Raw genomic sequence first — 17742 nt, 5'->3', positions numbered from 1 at the left:
TCTAGACAAATTAAGTAAAAAATAAGAAAAAAAAAAAGCCAAAACATAAAAAACCACCACCCTCTATTGAGGGACAAAACCCCTCAAAATCTTATCTTTTTAAATGCAGCATGCCAGATTTATGGTTAATATATATCACCCTCCAATGAAAAGTGTGGGTTAATACGTATACAGCTCTTAGGATAGATAGCTTATGAAGGTGATTACTGACAAATACTGACAGAGAGTCAACTCTAACCACTTGATTAGGGAAGATATTTTGCTTCTGAACTACTTCCTACACAAGCCACTTCTCACACTGTAAAGGAAGCCAGAGGAGAAAAATACTCATACCATCAGCTAAGAGCTGAACACCCACTCACACCCAGAAACGTGTGATGGTGGAAGTCTTTTTTACTATGCTTCAGACAGTAATTCTAATATATTACAACAGGGAGGTCATTTGCCATTCTTGAAGCAATTCTGATTTCATGTTTTCCCAGGGAACATTTGCACTCATTATCCAATTTGTTTCTCATTTCTGTACAGTTTTCAAAATTTAAGGCTTACTGTCACAGTGAGCTGTGAATTGCAGTTTTGCTTTGTTCTACTATATTTTTTATTATCTAGATATCATAGATGGGTCAATTAAATCACATGGTCCTTTACACAAAAAAAAAAGATTAGGGCATGCAGATTTCCACATTCTAATTCTCCCAGGTCATCTGCTTAAAGTATCAAGAAAAATTATTTACCTGTAGAAGGCTGGAGCAGCAGCTTCCCTCATCCCAAAGCTGCCCTGTTCATTTTCAAGGTAATAGGGTACCTGTTGGCTGTGATGATGGATGAAGGGTGAGAGCTGGGGCGCCGTTTGCAAGAACACCACTGGACTTGGTTGAACACTGTTCAGTGAGTGAAATCCTGTCAGACTGCTGGACCCAAAAGATTCAGAAGTTGGGGCATAGCTGAGAGTCGTAGAGCTGTACACGGGAGCTGTAGTACCGAAATCATAAGTGGCACCTTCTGGGTAGTTAAAAACTCCTGTCTTGCTGGTCTCCACATACATTTCGCTGAGCGATCTTTCCAGGGGAATCTTCAGCTGAGGTCTGCCCAGTGTCTCCAGTTCAGTGCCTTGAATCTGGTGCAGCAGGGTAACTCCAGAGGTTTTGGTGTGAAGGGTCATGGTCAGTGTTAATGGCAGTGAGCAAGGAACATATCTGCTTTTACTCTCAACAGCGAGATCGGCAGCTGGCAGTCCACCTAAAAAAAATACCAGAACCTATTCTGAGGTTCAGCAGAAATCATGATAAAGCAGCATTACACAGGTATTCCTCTAATCTCGGCAAGGAGGAGGATACAAACAGATGCAGAGGGAGCACTGAAAGCACACATTCTCTCTCTCTTCCTCCCTGCCTCTCTCTCTAACTTTTAGGAACTCCTCATCTGGGCTAATATGTGTTACAAGGTTCTGGCCACAAGCCAGGAACTCTTGCTTTGTACTGACATTGGTTTAAACATCACTTCAGAAACAATTAGTTTTGGAGTTATACCAAATAATTGTCCCTCTAAATGTTACTTCATTCTTACTAGTCGTTTAATTTTTCACTTCAGACTAGCAACGCTCTGCTGCAACTAACGGGAAAGAACACTTAAATCCAACCAGGAAGAGTAGTCCAGTAGTCAGGAGTATTACTGCCTTTTATTTCCTCAGCAGGCTCCAATCTATCTGTGCTTATGTCTCCTCCTGTTTGTTTGATTCATTTTCATGTTTGCTAGAAATATGTAATGTGTACATTGTAATGACCCTGGGTAGGACTGCGCTGTAACTGAGATAAGGCAAAGCAGAATGTGTGTGTGCAAGCACATGTGTCTGTGTGTGTGTAACAAGCCTTGGTTAATAAAACTAACTGAAAAATTAAAGAAGGTATGGTATCTATGTAGAAGAAAAGGTTTATAATATACTTTGGTCAGTAATAGCAAATTGACGTTACTAGACTGTAATAACAACATTAAAAAGTGAGAAAAATCTTTAGATTAGCCTAGAAATTTCTTTCTGCTTCATTTTAGGGTATAAAGCATGAAAAAAGGCATCATTCCAGCTTTGACACAGGAAGATCCTAAAAGGAAAAAATTATTTGATTGCGTGACACAGGAACTGAATACAGGAAATTCTTTTCCCCAGTCCTGTGAACAAAAGCTCAGCAAACTTAAAATTTGAAATAAGACTCGAAAATAAATTAATCTAAAATAATCAAATGGAATCATCCTTAAAATAAAGTAAAATGCCTCTCAAAGTTATATTTAGAATGAAAAAAAAAAGGAGAGAGAGAACATAATGAAAAGGTGTGGCATGCATGCTTCATCTTGCAATCTCATTCCATATAATTGTAACTTTGCACAAACCAGTTCTCCTGAACCAGCTAAATGAAAACCTCCATAAACTGTTTCAAGATCTCTAGCTTTATTGCTGCGGTCTGTGGTTCAGTCAGCGAAATAAGTTAGTGCCAACACTAAACACATTAATATATGGGCTCCAGTTAGTATGCTTCGAATACTAGCAAAGTCTGTGCTTAAGCAACTCTACAGTTATTCGGCTCAACCTTCATAAACCTCAAGAAACCGAAAACCTGAATATGCAGGTTACTAACAGCTTCAAGAAACATTTACTAGAAATGGTTTTCTTTTAGTAATAATAATATTTTTTCAGAACTTTCACTATAACAGACAAAGTTATTTATACTTGCAGGGTTATTCTGAAGCAATATATACATTCATACCTCCGCAGGCACACAGTTCAGACAAAAGCACACACATAAATATGTACTTGATAGATTTCCTCACCCACCCAGCCACCCTCCCTACCCTGTTCAAATTTCAGACTGTAGACTTTGATCGAAAAGATAAGCTTGTTTAAATAACACCGGACTAAACATGTCCCCAGCTAAAAAATAATAATCAGACTGTCATACCCAGCAGTTCAGAAAGTCTTCGAAGAGTTATTCTGAAAATATGCCAGACAGTGTGAGAGAAAAAAAAGAGAGTGTGTGCATGTTTGCATAGAGTGGGCGAACGTGCGTCTGCGGAGACTCACAAAACGGCAAGCAAGCATAGCTCTCAGCAGCCAGTCTGCTGGGCTACACACACTGAAATGAGTGGCAGGTACGAGTTTAAGTCAGTCACTCTTATAGATTTCCTTCTGTCCTTCAGTAATACATAGAAAAAGCATCATCTTGTATTAAACTGCATAATCCGAGAAATAATAAATCTCCTTGACATAAGTAGTATCCCCTTCTGCAGTGTGCTACAAGATGGACCTTATTTTTTTATTTAAAGCATTATCCAACACGCATGCTACGTTAGAATTACTGTATTGACACGTGACAAAATGCTCCAGAATAACAGCTAGGTGGAAGGTGGGTGATATAAGTGTGCATTAACTTCCGAGTATGTCCTGTACAACATCAGTGCTCCTTGCATGCAGGTTTTTAAAACCTCATTCATTATTTTGGGAGGGTAGTGTGTTTTCAGGGAAATGAATATTTAAAATCTCCACCATGTACAAATAGCATTAAAACACAGTGTAGGGCTAAGTAAAAGCACCATTACTTTTGCTCCATATGGTTTAACTAAGGACCCCATGAGCAGCTTTCCACAAGCCAGCATGGAAAGTTACAGTCCTGCCCCCTAATGGGGCTCAGCAGTAGACAGCTGCACTATCCCTGCAGCATGCATTCTGGTACATCTGAATGCCACCAAGAATTTCAGGGCTGGCTGTGGATCCCTGTGATAGCATCCTAGAATATTTGGCTTACTTTTTCTGCAGAAGAAGAGCCAGAGAGCAAAGAAGAGCAAGGGTGAGGCAAGGGGTTAGTCAAGCCAAATTCCAGGAAGAAGTTGGATTTTGTGTATACTGTGAAAATCAATTTCTGATTCTGCACACTATATGTGGGTTGTTCAGATATAAAAAAAAAAAAAATCCAGATATTAAAAAAAAAAAAAATCTATGAAATGCAACAAAATATCAGAAGGGTGTTTTTCTTGTCCTGCATGGTGATGACTATTCTGCTTGCTCCAAATTAACACATGCTGGTAATTCACCCTGCTTTAGACATGGCATTACATGTGTCTGCTTGTGGGCTCACCCCCCTAAAAAAATTAGACCTAAGTTTCTAAATCTTGCTGTTTGTGCTTAAAGATCAGGACTTACTCCACCACCCTATTTTATTACTCATCTACTAGATGTCAGGTTTTACATGTTATGAGCACAATATGGAAACAGGTACAGGCTATAACAACAATATTTGGTACTTTTCACCAGTGGACACAAAGTCTATTCAAAAATTTGGCTTCACTAAATCCCACTTCATATATGCCTTTAAAAATATGCAGATCTCATACAGAAGGGCTTGCCTCATTCGCTGTGTATTTTTTTAAATCACATGTAGTAATGACAGAGAGCAAACAGAAACATGAATTGGCTGCAGCATCTTTATTTCCAATGCTAGACAGAAGTGTTCGACAAATACTTGTCAATGGAAAATCAACCTTAGAAGTTTAAGAATCTATAAATAATTATAAAGTTGGCTTTGATCCATCCAGATTTATACAAACATGATATGTATGCATATGTTAAAATACAGAAGAAATAGGAAGGAAAGAGAAAATAGCTATTAATTAATACTGAAAAAACAGGAAAGGACAGTCCACTGTGCCTGAGGAACACAACAAGCATGTTGGCAAGTAAGGTCAAAGCAGAAATTGCTTCTTCAGACATAGTGATTTTTAGTGAGACTGAATCAAGAAATGAGTTTCTGAAACAGTGATGATTCAGACACTATCCTCATGGAAATGAGAAATGAACTGATTAAATGAACAGAAGTGACTGATTAAATCCTGTATTCCCCTTTATAGGACGTCAACCTTTCTATTTTCCTTTTCTAGATCGGCCAGAGTTCCAGTGCTCAACTCAGATTTTCCAGAGTGATGAATTTACTCTGACTTACACTAATAAAATACTAAATGCAGTAACTTTAAAATTAAATCACATTTCTGTGGCTCTGTGGCTCTGTGGTTAAATTAGTATCATTTACAGCTGAAGAATATTAAGAAACATTTCTAAAGGCAAATTCTGTTTATTTCAATTCATTGATGAATGGTTTGTTTCCAGTTTTTACATTTCTGTCTTTTTTTTCCTTTTCTCTTGCTTAAAAAAGTACTGGAGTGATCAGTTCAAGCAAGCAGAGTCATGCATCGTGCAGTTTGGTCCACCTGGACCATCAATCCAACACCCCTACCAGCTACAAACAGGAGGATACTGAGACAAATTCAGGATGCTTACCATAACAGACAACGTGAATGTGTTTTCACTTCAAAACTAGACTGCAGCTTAATAAAAAAAAAAAAAAAAACCTCCTTCCACTGATTGCAGATAATGTGGCATCAGCAAAATGGACTCAAAAATATTAAAAGGATATATAATAAAAATTATAGAAAATATTCCTCTAACTTATCTAAAAAACCCAAACAAGTTTTGGGGGTTGAGAGTGCTATCAGCAATTTTCTATTAACTGAAAGTCCCAAAAGCCAGTCAGAATGATACAACAAAACAAGTTAAAAAAAAAAAAAAAAAAGAAAAAGAAGAGGAGGAAGAAACAGCCTGAGCAGAGCCTTGTTTCTGGCCAAGATAAAACAGCAGTTTGAGGGAAAAAGAGATTAAAGTAAAAAACACTCCACACAGACTATTCAAATTACAAGAATCTTTAAAGATAGCTAAACTCCTAATCTCATAATGGGCTTTTTTTAGCACTAGTTTTAGCAAGCATTCCAACAAAAAATGGTAAACTCAGAACTTAGAACATATACTATAAATTTTCCATAAACCTGCTGACAGTAAGAGACCATAAACTTCGTCGCTTTGGTTCCACAGCTATAAAGATAGAAGCTTTTTTTAGCTGCTGCAATTAAAGAAGTATCTATTGCACATAACAGGAGGAACATTATGTTTTTCCAAGATTCCACTGTAACATTACAGAAAAATTATGTTGTGTTTAGTCCAGTGAGGAAGCTCGTCAAGATAGACAGCTGGAGAACAGCACCATCTACCCCACTGCTTTATAAATCTTCTCTGTGAAAAAAAAACCCTTGATACCACTATGCAAACCAAGGTCTATGCTTAAAAATTCCTTGGGTCTCTGTAAAGATAAGTGCTTCACCCTGTTATTAGGAGTTTTAACATTTTTTAAGTTGATACAAAGATGGATCCCCTTTTCTTTTCTCCTACGCCAAGTAACTTACCAAAACCAGTGACAGCACCAAAAAGCTGGGCCCAGGATTTTTAAGTCTAAATTTATATTTTATGTTTGCTTTACTGTTAAAAAGGGAGCTTCTGTTTTCACATGTCAAATGGAAGAGGAGAATTAGAGAATATTTGCTCAAAATAGTTCTTATTCCAAACAGGGAACCGTGGAATACAATTGCTCTACACATATGTATATAAACCTACAACATTTAAATATACATTCATTTTACCTATACTTTGTGTGAAAAGATCTAAGACATACATTGAAATTATCACAGGTTTTTGGTAAGCTGATGCTTTAAATTTTAATACTTTGTTTAGAGTTATTTATGACATTATCAGATTCTAGCCACTCAGGTGGAAATTTTACATGCCAGTGATGAGCTCAGAGTAATTTGGAAGTATCTGAGTCAATTGGAAATAAATGTTTTGCTTTTTTTTTTTCCCTTCAAGAAATACATTTTTGAAAGTAGAAACACTTTTGCTGCAGCAAATCAGGGGTTTGAAGCAGGAGTTATGAATCTGGCAAAGAGCTGGAACTGTGTCACAGAACTGCCTTTTGCTATTCTTCTGAAATTCCTTCTACATTTGGCCAATTTTTTTCAGCCCTTGAAAAGTTGCAGTGTTTTAAGAGTTAAGATTTCTAAAAGCTCTCACCTATCTGAGACTGCTCTCTCCTCTCACAAATTCTAGTCCTGACTAGACTGGGCACAAAATTTCCCAATGGAATGCTACTGTCCAGACTAGTATAGATGCAAAAAGTTTTTCCCTTTCATTACTCTTCTGTGGCAGATTAAGTGTAATGGGTTTACATGCAGATTACTGTGTCAGTTATAATACTGAATTTCAGTCCCCAGATGTACAGACTGAATTTCCTTCACCAAAATGGAGCACCATCTGCCTTTTCAATTCAGCATTAGAAAACAACAGGTAGAAATGTACCTTTTCCTAAAGGTGTAGAAGGGATGCCGCAATATAACTAGCTTGTGCACTTCTTCATTTTTTGTACCTAAAATGAGCGACGATAAGACTAAATAATTGTGCCCAGCTCATACAGAATAAATTACTTACTACATACATAAAATGGGCCAAAATACCTGAGTACTCTGGACAAACTCAAAAGATATTAGCAAATGCTGATGATTCAAAGTTAGCAGATGTTTTCATAGAGGCAGAAAAAGAGAGAAAAAAGACATTTCTCTCATGCACAGAATGTTAACCCCTTAAAAAAAAAGATGTTCACTGGCAGAAAAACAACAATAGCATGATTTAAAATTAAGAAACATTCCCTGCTTAATCACAACATCTTAACAGACCATTCCTTGTGGATCTAGCATGATCTAAACCCAAGAGTGAGCTCTGAAATGCAAAACTGGAGCTTCATATCCCATGTTCATATTCATTTATCGTGTTTGTATCAAAGACAAATTGAACTGAATGACCAATAACAATGAGTTAGCATTCTGAAAACAGCCTGGCAGGAAAACTTTGAAAATCTTAAGAAGAGAGTTTTGTATCTATTGAGATCCACTTAAAGCTGATGCATCTTCAAAATGATTAAATATTACGAAGTCTAGGTTCCCCAAAATAGCCAGAAATTAGCCACATGTTTAATCCCATTTATGCAGTGATTTTAACAGAACTTGTGAGTTTTGTTTACAAAATTTGAGGCATGAAAACCTGTCCAAATTCTCCTGTAGAGCCTTCCAACACCCAAGTTGAAAAAAAACTCCTGGTGCTTCAACATCCTGTTCTTGTTACCAGCTACTGGCAACAGAAGTTCCTCATTTTCTGGGCATCTTCAGAGAACTGGATTTTCTTTAGTTATTCCACTAATCATCATCAATCAATCTTTTCTGCTATTGCAAGCATAGTTACATGTACCTGTGAATAATCATCTGTAGCCAGCACATCAAGTCCTCTTCTGTACCTTAACTTCTCTCTATCCGATTAAAGATTATCATAGAGCCACTGGACTGTTGCCAGTGCCACAAGAGGAAGGTGTGTCAATTTACGTCTAGGCCTAGTTCTCACTTCAGTTTGGAAACTTCAGTTCCAAAAGGAAGAGCCCACAAGGGGTATCAGTTGTTGAACTAATCAGTGTTGCTATACATTTATTGGTATTTTCTCCCTGATGTGAAGAACTCACTTGTTATTGCCACAACTGGTGCAGCAGCAACTACAGCTACATCTGAGTGGCTCACTGCTACCACTGATCATCTGTCTGGCACATATTAGGTGTCCCTGCCCATGGCAGGGGGGTTGGAACTAGATGATCTTAAGATCCTTTCCAACCCTAACTATTCTATGATTCTATATTCTAGAAAGCATGGTCAGATAGCAAATGTTCATTAAAATTATGTACAGCAGGGAAAATACTGGCTGCAGTCATCCTGTGCAGACCTGACGTGAAACAGCAAATTCAATATTCTAGATAGAAAAAGTGTGGTAGATGCTATGATTCTATGATTCTGCGGTAGAGGGTTATTAATGTAATTCACCAGGCCTTTGTAACTGGTAACAGTTTTCTGTTCCTGTTTACTTTTTTAAATTCTCAATCACCAATTAACAATATATTTCTTAATTCCAACAACAATTCAGCCCATCTAGGAAAGAAGTCTCAGTAAAAGGCTCCTTCAGAAGATATAATTCCGTTTAAGTTGCAGAAATGTACCATCTATATTAAAAGGTGCATTTTGGAGCTAATTAGCTGTTTCTTCTATAACAGTCATAGTGAAGACATGCAGGACCCTGAAGATTCTTAAATGAACCCATATAAAACATTTTCTGACACATTTACATTCTTTATTTGAAAGAAACTTATATGAATTATATTAAATATATAGTTCTAAATAACGCCTTCTATGACAATATGAATCTGTCACTGTCTTCAGTGGAAATGATCATGATGAGCTAAGTCAAAAACGAGTTTAAGTGCTTTGCTGGATCAAGGCCTAAGTCTCTGATCCTCACACACACGTCATCTCCAACAATCAGAGAAGTCCAAAATTAACAGCCACGGGGCTCATATCTCATTCTTTGGGAATAACTTGCAAGCTTTCCAAAATTCTGTTTCTGTGATATAACATGTACTCCTTACTCCAGAGAAGAAATCCAAATTTAAAACTGACTTAAGAAGCCTAAAAGCATGGCCAGTGGAATCTGAACCAAAATGCAATGCAAAACACTCAGTTCTATAGTGATTGTTGTTTGTACTCAGGAGCACCTAAAAGCACCATCAGAAATTTGGTTCTTATTGTGCTAAGTACAACGTATACTTAGAACAAAGAATGTTTACTTACTAGCCCAGATTTAAATATCTGGGCTTATGCTAGTGACTGAAAATAGCATCCTTAAAGGAAGGGTTTCTCTATTTCTTCACAAAATCAAAAAAGACCTGATAAAGTATCTCCTGCTTCCATTATGAGGTTTCATTGTTTAACAGAAATAAAGTCTTCTTTCTAAACTCTAAATATAAAATCTTTTGATCAAGCTGTCAAGCCATTCAACAACCACGAACACAAGGAACCTGTACAGAACTAAAGAATTAACACTAACAGCAATTGCTCAAAAAAATCAGGGAGTTACAAAGTAAGCAATTACAAAATAACACTTACAAAAAAAACCATAATGTATACTGGAGCATCAACATATGTTACAGCTGCTGAAGACTTTGTTTCTTGACAGAATGATCATAAGCAACAATAAGATAATACAATTTCAGTTTTGTCTAACCAGTATCAAATAGAAAATGGAAAAAAATAGGCTTGTGGTTGGTGAAAGCTTTTAAAAGTCACTTCTGGGCTTCTGCAGAAAGACAAAAATGCATTGTCATCTGTCAAGCGGAACAAATAGGACCTTAGTGATTCAGTAACAGTTGTGCTCTCTTGGCAGATATTAGCTTGTTTAAAGCAGGGAAGATCAAAGAAAGTAACTGGATGCCAACAACAAAAAAAAAAAAAGACCCAAAAAAAAAAAAGAAAAAAGGTCAAAGTTATTTATTATTTCAGCATTCCCCTATCTTTATTTGTTCTTCTACCATTCTCATTGTTTTGTGCAACAAGATGGAGGTCTTCCTGAAACAGAGCAGTCAATAATTTAATGCAATGGTTCTTTTGCAATACAGGCTTTCCTATAAGTCCAGAAACCCATCAGAGCAATAGGTTTCCTATTTCTAAGGGTATTTAAAACACACAGTTCCACACACTCATTTAGCACAATGTTCTAAAAGCCACAGAAGTTATTAGCTACTAGTAATAAATTATAAAACCAGAAAAAAATGAACATCAATCAGTGTCGTTAGAGATGTCCAATAAAAGAATATCAATACTGAAATTAGATAAGAATATTGAAACTGTAGGAAAACCATAGTTGATGTTAACTAGCTGCCATTTTTCCAAGGAAGTAAGTTTAGAGCTGCAAATCCTTTAAAAGCTGCAAACACTGCTACTACAGACTTCTTACACATGTGGTAAATTAATTTAATTTTTTTATGTTTGGTTATGTTGTTTGTTTTTTTTTTGTTTTATTTTTCCTGGAGAAATACAGAGAAATTTAAGTTCTGATTATGTAACTAAGGGATAGGGTTATTCCTAAAAATTCCTAACTGAATTCCTAAGCTTCAGCAATGCATCATTCGTACAACATAACAGAGAGAATGGGCAGATCTGTACTATGAAAAGACTGCTGCTAGCATGATGCTATGCTCTGGATGATTAACCCCTGTTTCACAGACAGTATAACACTACTATGGTTACGTTGCTTTGTATACCAAGTTCCTACCTCTCTACTGTGTAACATATGAACTAATTCAGGCAGTAATACAGCATGATTCTTTCCAACACACTTCTTCAAATAGGATAGGTATACTTAGAAAAGCCTCTTGACAGGAATAAAATTGCCCAGTAGTGTCGACTCTCCACTGTATTGATTCTCCTCCCCTGAGTACAAATAGGCCTGGCATCATCAGATTTATATGGACTAGTGACACATTACAGCCCAGAGCCAATGTGGTGACACTGCAAATGGCACCAGGAAGGCTGAAGCCCCTATAAAGAGATTAGCATGCAGAGACCAGCGTCAGCCACCCTCATCAGAGGTGACTGAGCAATGAAGAGGTGACAATAAAGATGTTGAAAGCATCCTCCTCAGGGAAATACTGCCTTTAGTATGTTACAGGTAGATGAAACTCTAGGCTGCTTCTATTCTAGTGAAAATATGACACGTACCACCAGACTCTCTGCAATTGCACTTTTAACTGTTGCAATATTTCCTGGGATAAGTTTGGCAGGTGGTAAACAGCACTACCTCAAGCTATTCCTAAGCTTGTTAGAGCCATTAAAAAAATTATAGGACTATTCCTATTATTCAGCTTGCATCCATCCACCACTTCATGGAAACTATTAGCACAGATGCAAGCAATTCCAGGACAATTGGCCTCAGTGCCTGGAAATAATCTTGGTTGTATTTGATATCTCTTTGATCCAAAAGATTGGTTTGCTTGTTAGGTGTCAAAGTTCAAGAGAAATCTACATTGGTAAAGCCTGAGCATATCTCACTCCCAGCAGCTTAAGCACGAGGAGCATGCACAGTGAGTAGCTGACAGTTTCTGACCTTGAAATGGTCAAGGGAGAATTCACAAGGAACAGAGGAAAGACATGCCTGATTCAGTGTTCAGGGAATTCAAATTCCTGAAAACCAGCCTGAAAAGTCAAATTTTTTACACTTGTCAGGATTTAAAAGAAATTGTTTTGTGGTTCAGCTCAAGTGAGTTAGCAGCGAACTGTTGACAAAAGTGGTGACATCCCACTAATGTATTTGCATTACACCTCTTTCCATGTTTCCAGTCTGGAGACCTATATTAGCAGAAAGCTTTGGTTGTTTTCAGAAAGGTATTATGCCAGTGCAGCTCTGGAGCCAGCTATTTGCTGCAGGAGCACATGGCCAGAACGAAGAGGGAGACCACCTTGTTCAGCAATACCTAGCCCTTAGATTAATAGTGCAGTCAAGCAGAACTAGCCAAAGCAGAAAGGATACAAATGGCTGAAAGGACATTTGTCCACCACACATTCACATTGAACCTGATAGAATTATAAATAAATAAAATTATAAATAAATACACCAATGATTACATATACCTATTACATGGTTTATTAACCAAAAGAATTCCAAAGTTGTAGCATGAACTCCAGCCTGCAAAATCTGCACCACCCGGAAAGCGCATGCATAACACCCATGACTTCTCACTTCCATACCCTTACCAGCAATCCCTGCAATTTTAGTATTCCAAATAACAGAATGAACATTATATAGCATTCTACCTAAATAACAGCTTGGATGTTGAAATATACTCCAATAAAAATCCCCACGTTCCAGTCTTCAGACATTCAAAAATTCTTTGTCTTTTCTTATGTGGTCTGGGTCCTGAAACATGGTATACATCAATAAATCATTTTGAAGCAGATGTAAAAATTACTATTTCCATTCAAAATGTTATCCTTCAGTATTCACAGTCCTAGTCTGGATGAAAATTAGTTTGTATTCTTTTACAAATGTTTCAGTGAACCATTTGAGAGACTGATCCCACTGGATGTCTCTGTGGTTTTGAAATACATTTGCTGTGATAAAGATTTTGGGCCATGTACCTAGAGATAATTTGAACAGGTGTTTTTCTTGAGCTTATACAATAAATCAGTTTAATCAGTTTTAGAAAAGAGACATGACTTAAATTTGTTCATATTATGCCATTAGACTAGACTTAACAATATTACAGCAGTTTCAAGTCAAGTGTAGTGCTCAGAGACCACAATGGTTGCCAGGTTTCATGTTGGACAATGTACAAAAACTGTTGCTTATCAGTCCACAATATCGAACACTGATGACTTGTAAATATATCTCCAACTTCACTGTGTGAGATACATGCTCCAAAAATTTCCAGCATGTAATTTTACCAATGAAAATTCATGTGTTATGACTTCAGACACAGCTTAATATCCCGGTTCAACCCACTTCTCCCCACATAATGTTCTTAACTTAGCCTTCATTGTTCATGATCAAATAACATAATTTTATACAAAAAATAAAAGCACTATTAAAAATCTGCATTTGCTCTGTGACAAAACAAATGTATGCTGAACGCAGATTGCTACATATTTTACCTGAGGTACCCAATCCACATAAAACTGCCCTTGATAGAACTGAATGGACTTGATCAAAACTTAAAAAGCAACTGACTAATTTGCATGATGAGCATGGCTGTGTCCTAAATTAAATCAGTGAATAAATATTCCTTGTAAAATTAATAGGATTATCCACAAATAAATTTTCAACAATGATACATCAAAATAATATGGTCCTTCTTATGAAAAGAAAAAAAAATAAATCCACTGCTAGGCAATACTATTTTACTAAATTTCTGCTTTGAAATGTTAGTTTTGAGGAAATACAGGGGCAAATATTGTTACAGTAAGACAGAATTAACAGTTGATTTTGTGACAAGAATCTCTCGCTGATTTCTTACACTCTATTAATATGAGGAAAAAACCAAACCAAAACAAACAAAACAGCATAAAAGATACCACACCACCAGTGTTTGAACTCCAGCAAAGTTGAATGATTTTTATTTTTTCAAGCACTCAATTTTTCTTCTTTAAAGGAATAAACTGTCATTTCTTTTACTCTCCCATACATTGTCATTATTGGTCAGGGATATGCTGTAACACCTCTATCCAAGAACATTTTACTTTTGTTCTCATGGACAGAAGTTCATGAAGGAAAACAGGATAACTTTATCCTTTTAAACACATTCTAGATAAACTCACTGACTTTACAGAGCAACAATAAAATATACCCATTTGCACTTCATGCTCTTTAACAGATACAGAAAGATTAGAATCATAATTGGCAAAAATAAAGTGGGCTTTCTATCAAAACCCATCATATGCTGAGAGAAGATTTAGAGACAATAAATGCCTATCCTATAGCACCTTATTTTTACCTAAATATGTTAGATACCATGAACATGGAGTTGAGTACTTTAAAAGATTTATAGCTACAAACATTGTAATAAATAAACAGAGCCTGAAGCTCTGTTAGCACTCTACAAAAATGGTGAAAATAGACAAAGCCTTCTAACATATTATTTTGTCAGCCATTCTAAAAAACCCTCAAAACGTGCTGACATTGAAATAGTGTTTGCAAATCAATGCACCTGGCCTACATAGGACAGATAAGAGAAACAGGATCCAAGCAGTTGAGCTATTTCATATTTTAGGTAAGTTACTGAATAGCTTCATGTCACCAGCTGCCTTTCTCCTAAGCCAAAGCAGCTCCATTAACATGTCCTTCCTGACTGAAAAGTACAGCACAATCAACTTGAAGTATTTTCTCAAGTTTCATAGGCTCACATTGCTTAAAAACATAACTCAAAAGAAGCAATCAGAAGAGAACAGTGTGAGCAATCCTGGTGTGAAACTTCAGATGTTATAATCTTGAAGAGAGGGAAGCACAGGTAGCATCACAGAAAGCAATTTTCAGAAGAAGAGGTTACTGCCTTCAAGATAGAAATGGAAGGAATATTAATTTTGATAAATATTGAGGCCTAATTATCTCCTGGAATCTGAAGGTTTAAAAATGCTACCAAAGTTACCATGTCTTCAAATGAACGGAAAGATGCGTATCTGCAGTTACATGGTTACTAATGCCTGTCACTGCATCATCTTATTTGCTTTCCGGAATATTTGAATTCCACATGAATTCCTTTTTTAATTCTAGCTGCGTACTCAGATCTTGCTTCATTTGCGGACTGTCAGTAGGTAATTACAAATGTGGATAGAAAAATTAATCGAGTAACCCACATTTTAAGGGAAATCAGAAGTCAGAACTTTCAGATGTGAACAGTCACAAAACACCACAAAACTTCTGTGATGAACATCTAGAGCACTTTGAACATGTTAAAATCGTATTCAATAGTCTTATATTTCCATAGCTAAATGTTTACAAATAAAATATTTATTTTGTTCAAAATTTGAAGACAGCTTGTAATACCAAATATAGACTTCTGAATCTACAAATTTTTTGACTCTGTTACATCAGTGTCTTGTACTGATGAGAAGTCTGAAGAAATAAGTGAGGAGACCCAGTTGCACAGGTAGCTTCAACAACATTGCTTAGAGTTACAGTTCTGCCAATCTGTAAACTTTCTTTACTGAGTTACAAATATTTGGATGCCAGAGAGGGACTCTTCATTAGGGACTGTAGTGATAGGACAAGGGGTAATGGGTTTAAACTTAAACAGGAAAAGATTAGGTTGGATATAAGGAAGAAGTTCTTTACCGTGAGAGGTGGTGAGGCACTGGAACAGGTTGCCCAAGGAATTGATGAATGCTCCATTCATGACAACTTTCAAAGCCAGGTTGGACAGAACCTTGGGCGATATGGTCTAGTGTGAGGTGTCCCTGCCGATGTCAGGGGGTTTGGAAGTAGGTGATCTTAAGGTCCTTTCAAGCCAAACCATTCTATGATTCTATTCTTGCAAAAACTTCAAAACTGTTCCTTCCTTGGGCATAATACCAGGTCAAGTTAGTAACCCTTCCTTTTGGGATTACAGAAGTTCCTTCAGACCCATGAAAAAATACCATTCAGTCCGTATAGTTAACAATCGGTTATACATAACATTTAACAACAGTCCTTTTGAGTGCAAATCTATAGCCTGAATATAGTCATTTCACATGATTTGGGTCACTCTAGGATACCCAAATACTACATGAGGCTGGCATTTACAATGAAGTAGAGGAGGCCTATGATCTCTGGAGCAGCTATGTGTGGGCAACTGACAGTTACATCTCATGGGTCACTGTGCCTACACTGATACACATATACACACATACATGTATAATATGTATATGAATATATATCATAGTATGTGCATGTGCATATCAATAGTAGCACTCAGTTCTGATTTGGGGGACAAAGGCTATAAATTCTACTCGTGCTCTTTTCATACTTTTAAAACTTCAAACTTCTGTTTTCTGCTCACAGGATTTTCTGAGCATAATCTAGTTATCTAGTCAAATCCTCAATGGAACTGTCTTCCAAGTTGTCTTCATTCTTCCTTCTACCTGTACAAGCTGTTTGCATCCATAACAACCTTTGTCATGGAATCTCACTATTCCTTGCTATGTGAAAAATTTCCTCCTTTTGCTTATTCTGAACCTCGTGTCTTGAAGCGTCACTGAATGATCTAGGGGTCATACTCTTTGGAAGAACTACTTGACACCTATCCATTCTCTTCATTAAATCCAAATCATGAGCCAGAAAGACCAGTCAAATCAACTCTGAAGACTCCTGGAAGAACTTAAAATCATTAATCACTTTATTCAGAAGTTCTAGGTATGATTATTTTTCTGCTTTGGTACAGCCCTTAACAGTTGGGTGCCCGGTTTCATGACTAAGTCAGGCTGCAATATGCAAGAAGAACAGCACTAAAATTCTGTATGGGCAATTTGGAAGGAGCACTCTGAGCATGTCTAACACTTACAGCAATACATTAAAAGAAAGCTTAACAAAAGTTACTTACTTGATTTCATTTTAAGAGATGAAAGTATGAGTAGAAGCAAGACTGTGGCCTGGTGGTTATAAATTTCACTAGGGAAAATGAAAACGTAAATTTTAATCCTGCTCCCAGAAATCTCTGTGCTTTATTCAAAGTCTGCTTTCATGTAAAACTCACAAAATAAGGTTTAGATGAATACTGTAATGTGCAACCTCAAAAATGCAAGAATAATAATTTCTCTTGAGGTCTATTTAAGCTCAAACAGCTTTATGCAAAGTACACGTCCAACGGGGAGCCCTTTGCGCCAGGAGAAAAAAGTAAGCTCAGAAACCTACCGGGGACAGGGTATGTAGTCATCCCTTGCTAGCATTAAGGCAAAGTTTCTGCCTGTGAAACAAAACAGAGTCTGGGAAAATGCTCATTAGACCACTAGATCAAAACTCTCAAGTAGAAAACAAGATTTAAACTTCTGATAACCCTATCCAGACTCATCCTTCCTTGAATACATATATAAGTGTGAGGTCAAAGAAACAAAGAGTTTCCACATTCTCATTATGGTCCTAGATGACAATGGTAACTAACACATGCAACTCTTTCATTCAAAACATAGGAAGGTGATTACAAAGTGTTCTCACGTTTTGGCCAGAGGGGTTAGGGTATTACATTTTCATGAATTACAGTTTCCTGACTGAAAAACAGAAATAATTTTTCCCTAGAATATTTATCCTCACTAATGACTAACTTCCTGCCAGATTTTCAACTAATGGTTATTTTCATGCCTAAACTACAAGGGTAACTTTAATATTTCGGTTTAAAAAAAAAAAAAAAAGGAATTCCAAGTGAATCTATCGCATCACCCAGAGTTTAGTTTAGTTTTACATTTGTACATCTAATTGCAGACTTTGCTTGGTTG

General features: G+C 36.7%; 1 protein-coding gene across 4 annotated transcripts in view; it reads right to left on the bottom strand.

Annotated features, from left to right (window-relative positions):
* ESR1 (estrogen receptor 1) overlaps positions 1–17742 on the bottom strand; it is a 178948-nt gene that overhangs the window by 109766 nt on the left and 51440 nt on the right. For 3 of the 4 annotated variants that reach the window (XM_062640890.1, XM_062640887.1, XM_062640888.1), the window contains exon 2: positions 735–1239. In XM_062640890.1, the coding sequence (XP_062496874.1) occupies positions 735–1162 (428 nt within the window). In that variant the 5' untranslated portion in view covers positions 1163–1239. Of the gene's footprint in view, positions 1–734; positions 1240–7219; positions 7287–17742 lie in introns of all 4 variants that reach the window. The other variant, XM_062640889.1, reaches the window with a different exon arrangement.

Source organism: Pezoporus occidentalis, unplaced genomic scaffold (genome assembly GCF_034315485.1).
Source record: "Pezoporus occidentalis ecotype Australia unplaced genomic scaffold, CSIRO_AGI_Poc_V1 ctg67, whole genome shotgun sequence".
Classification (NCBI taxonomy): Eukaryota; Metazoa; Chordata; class Aves; order Psittaciformes; family Psittacidae; genus Pezoporus; species Pezoporus occidentalis.
The sequence above is the reverse complement of the archived record's forward strand: the minus strand, read 5'-3'. Positions and strand labels throughout refer to the sequence as shown.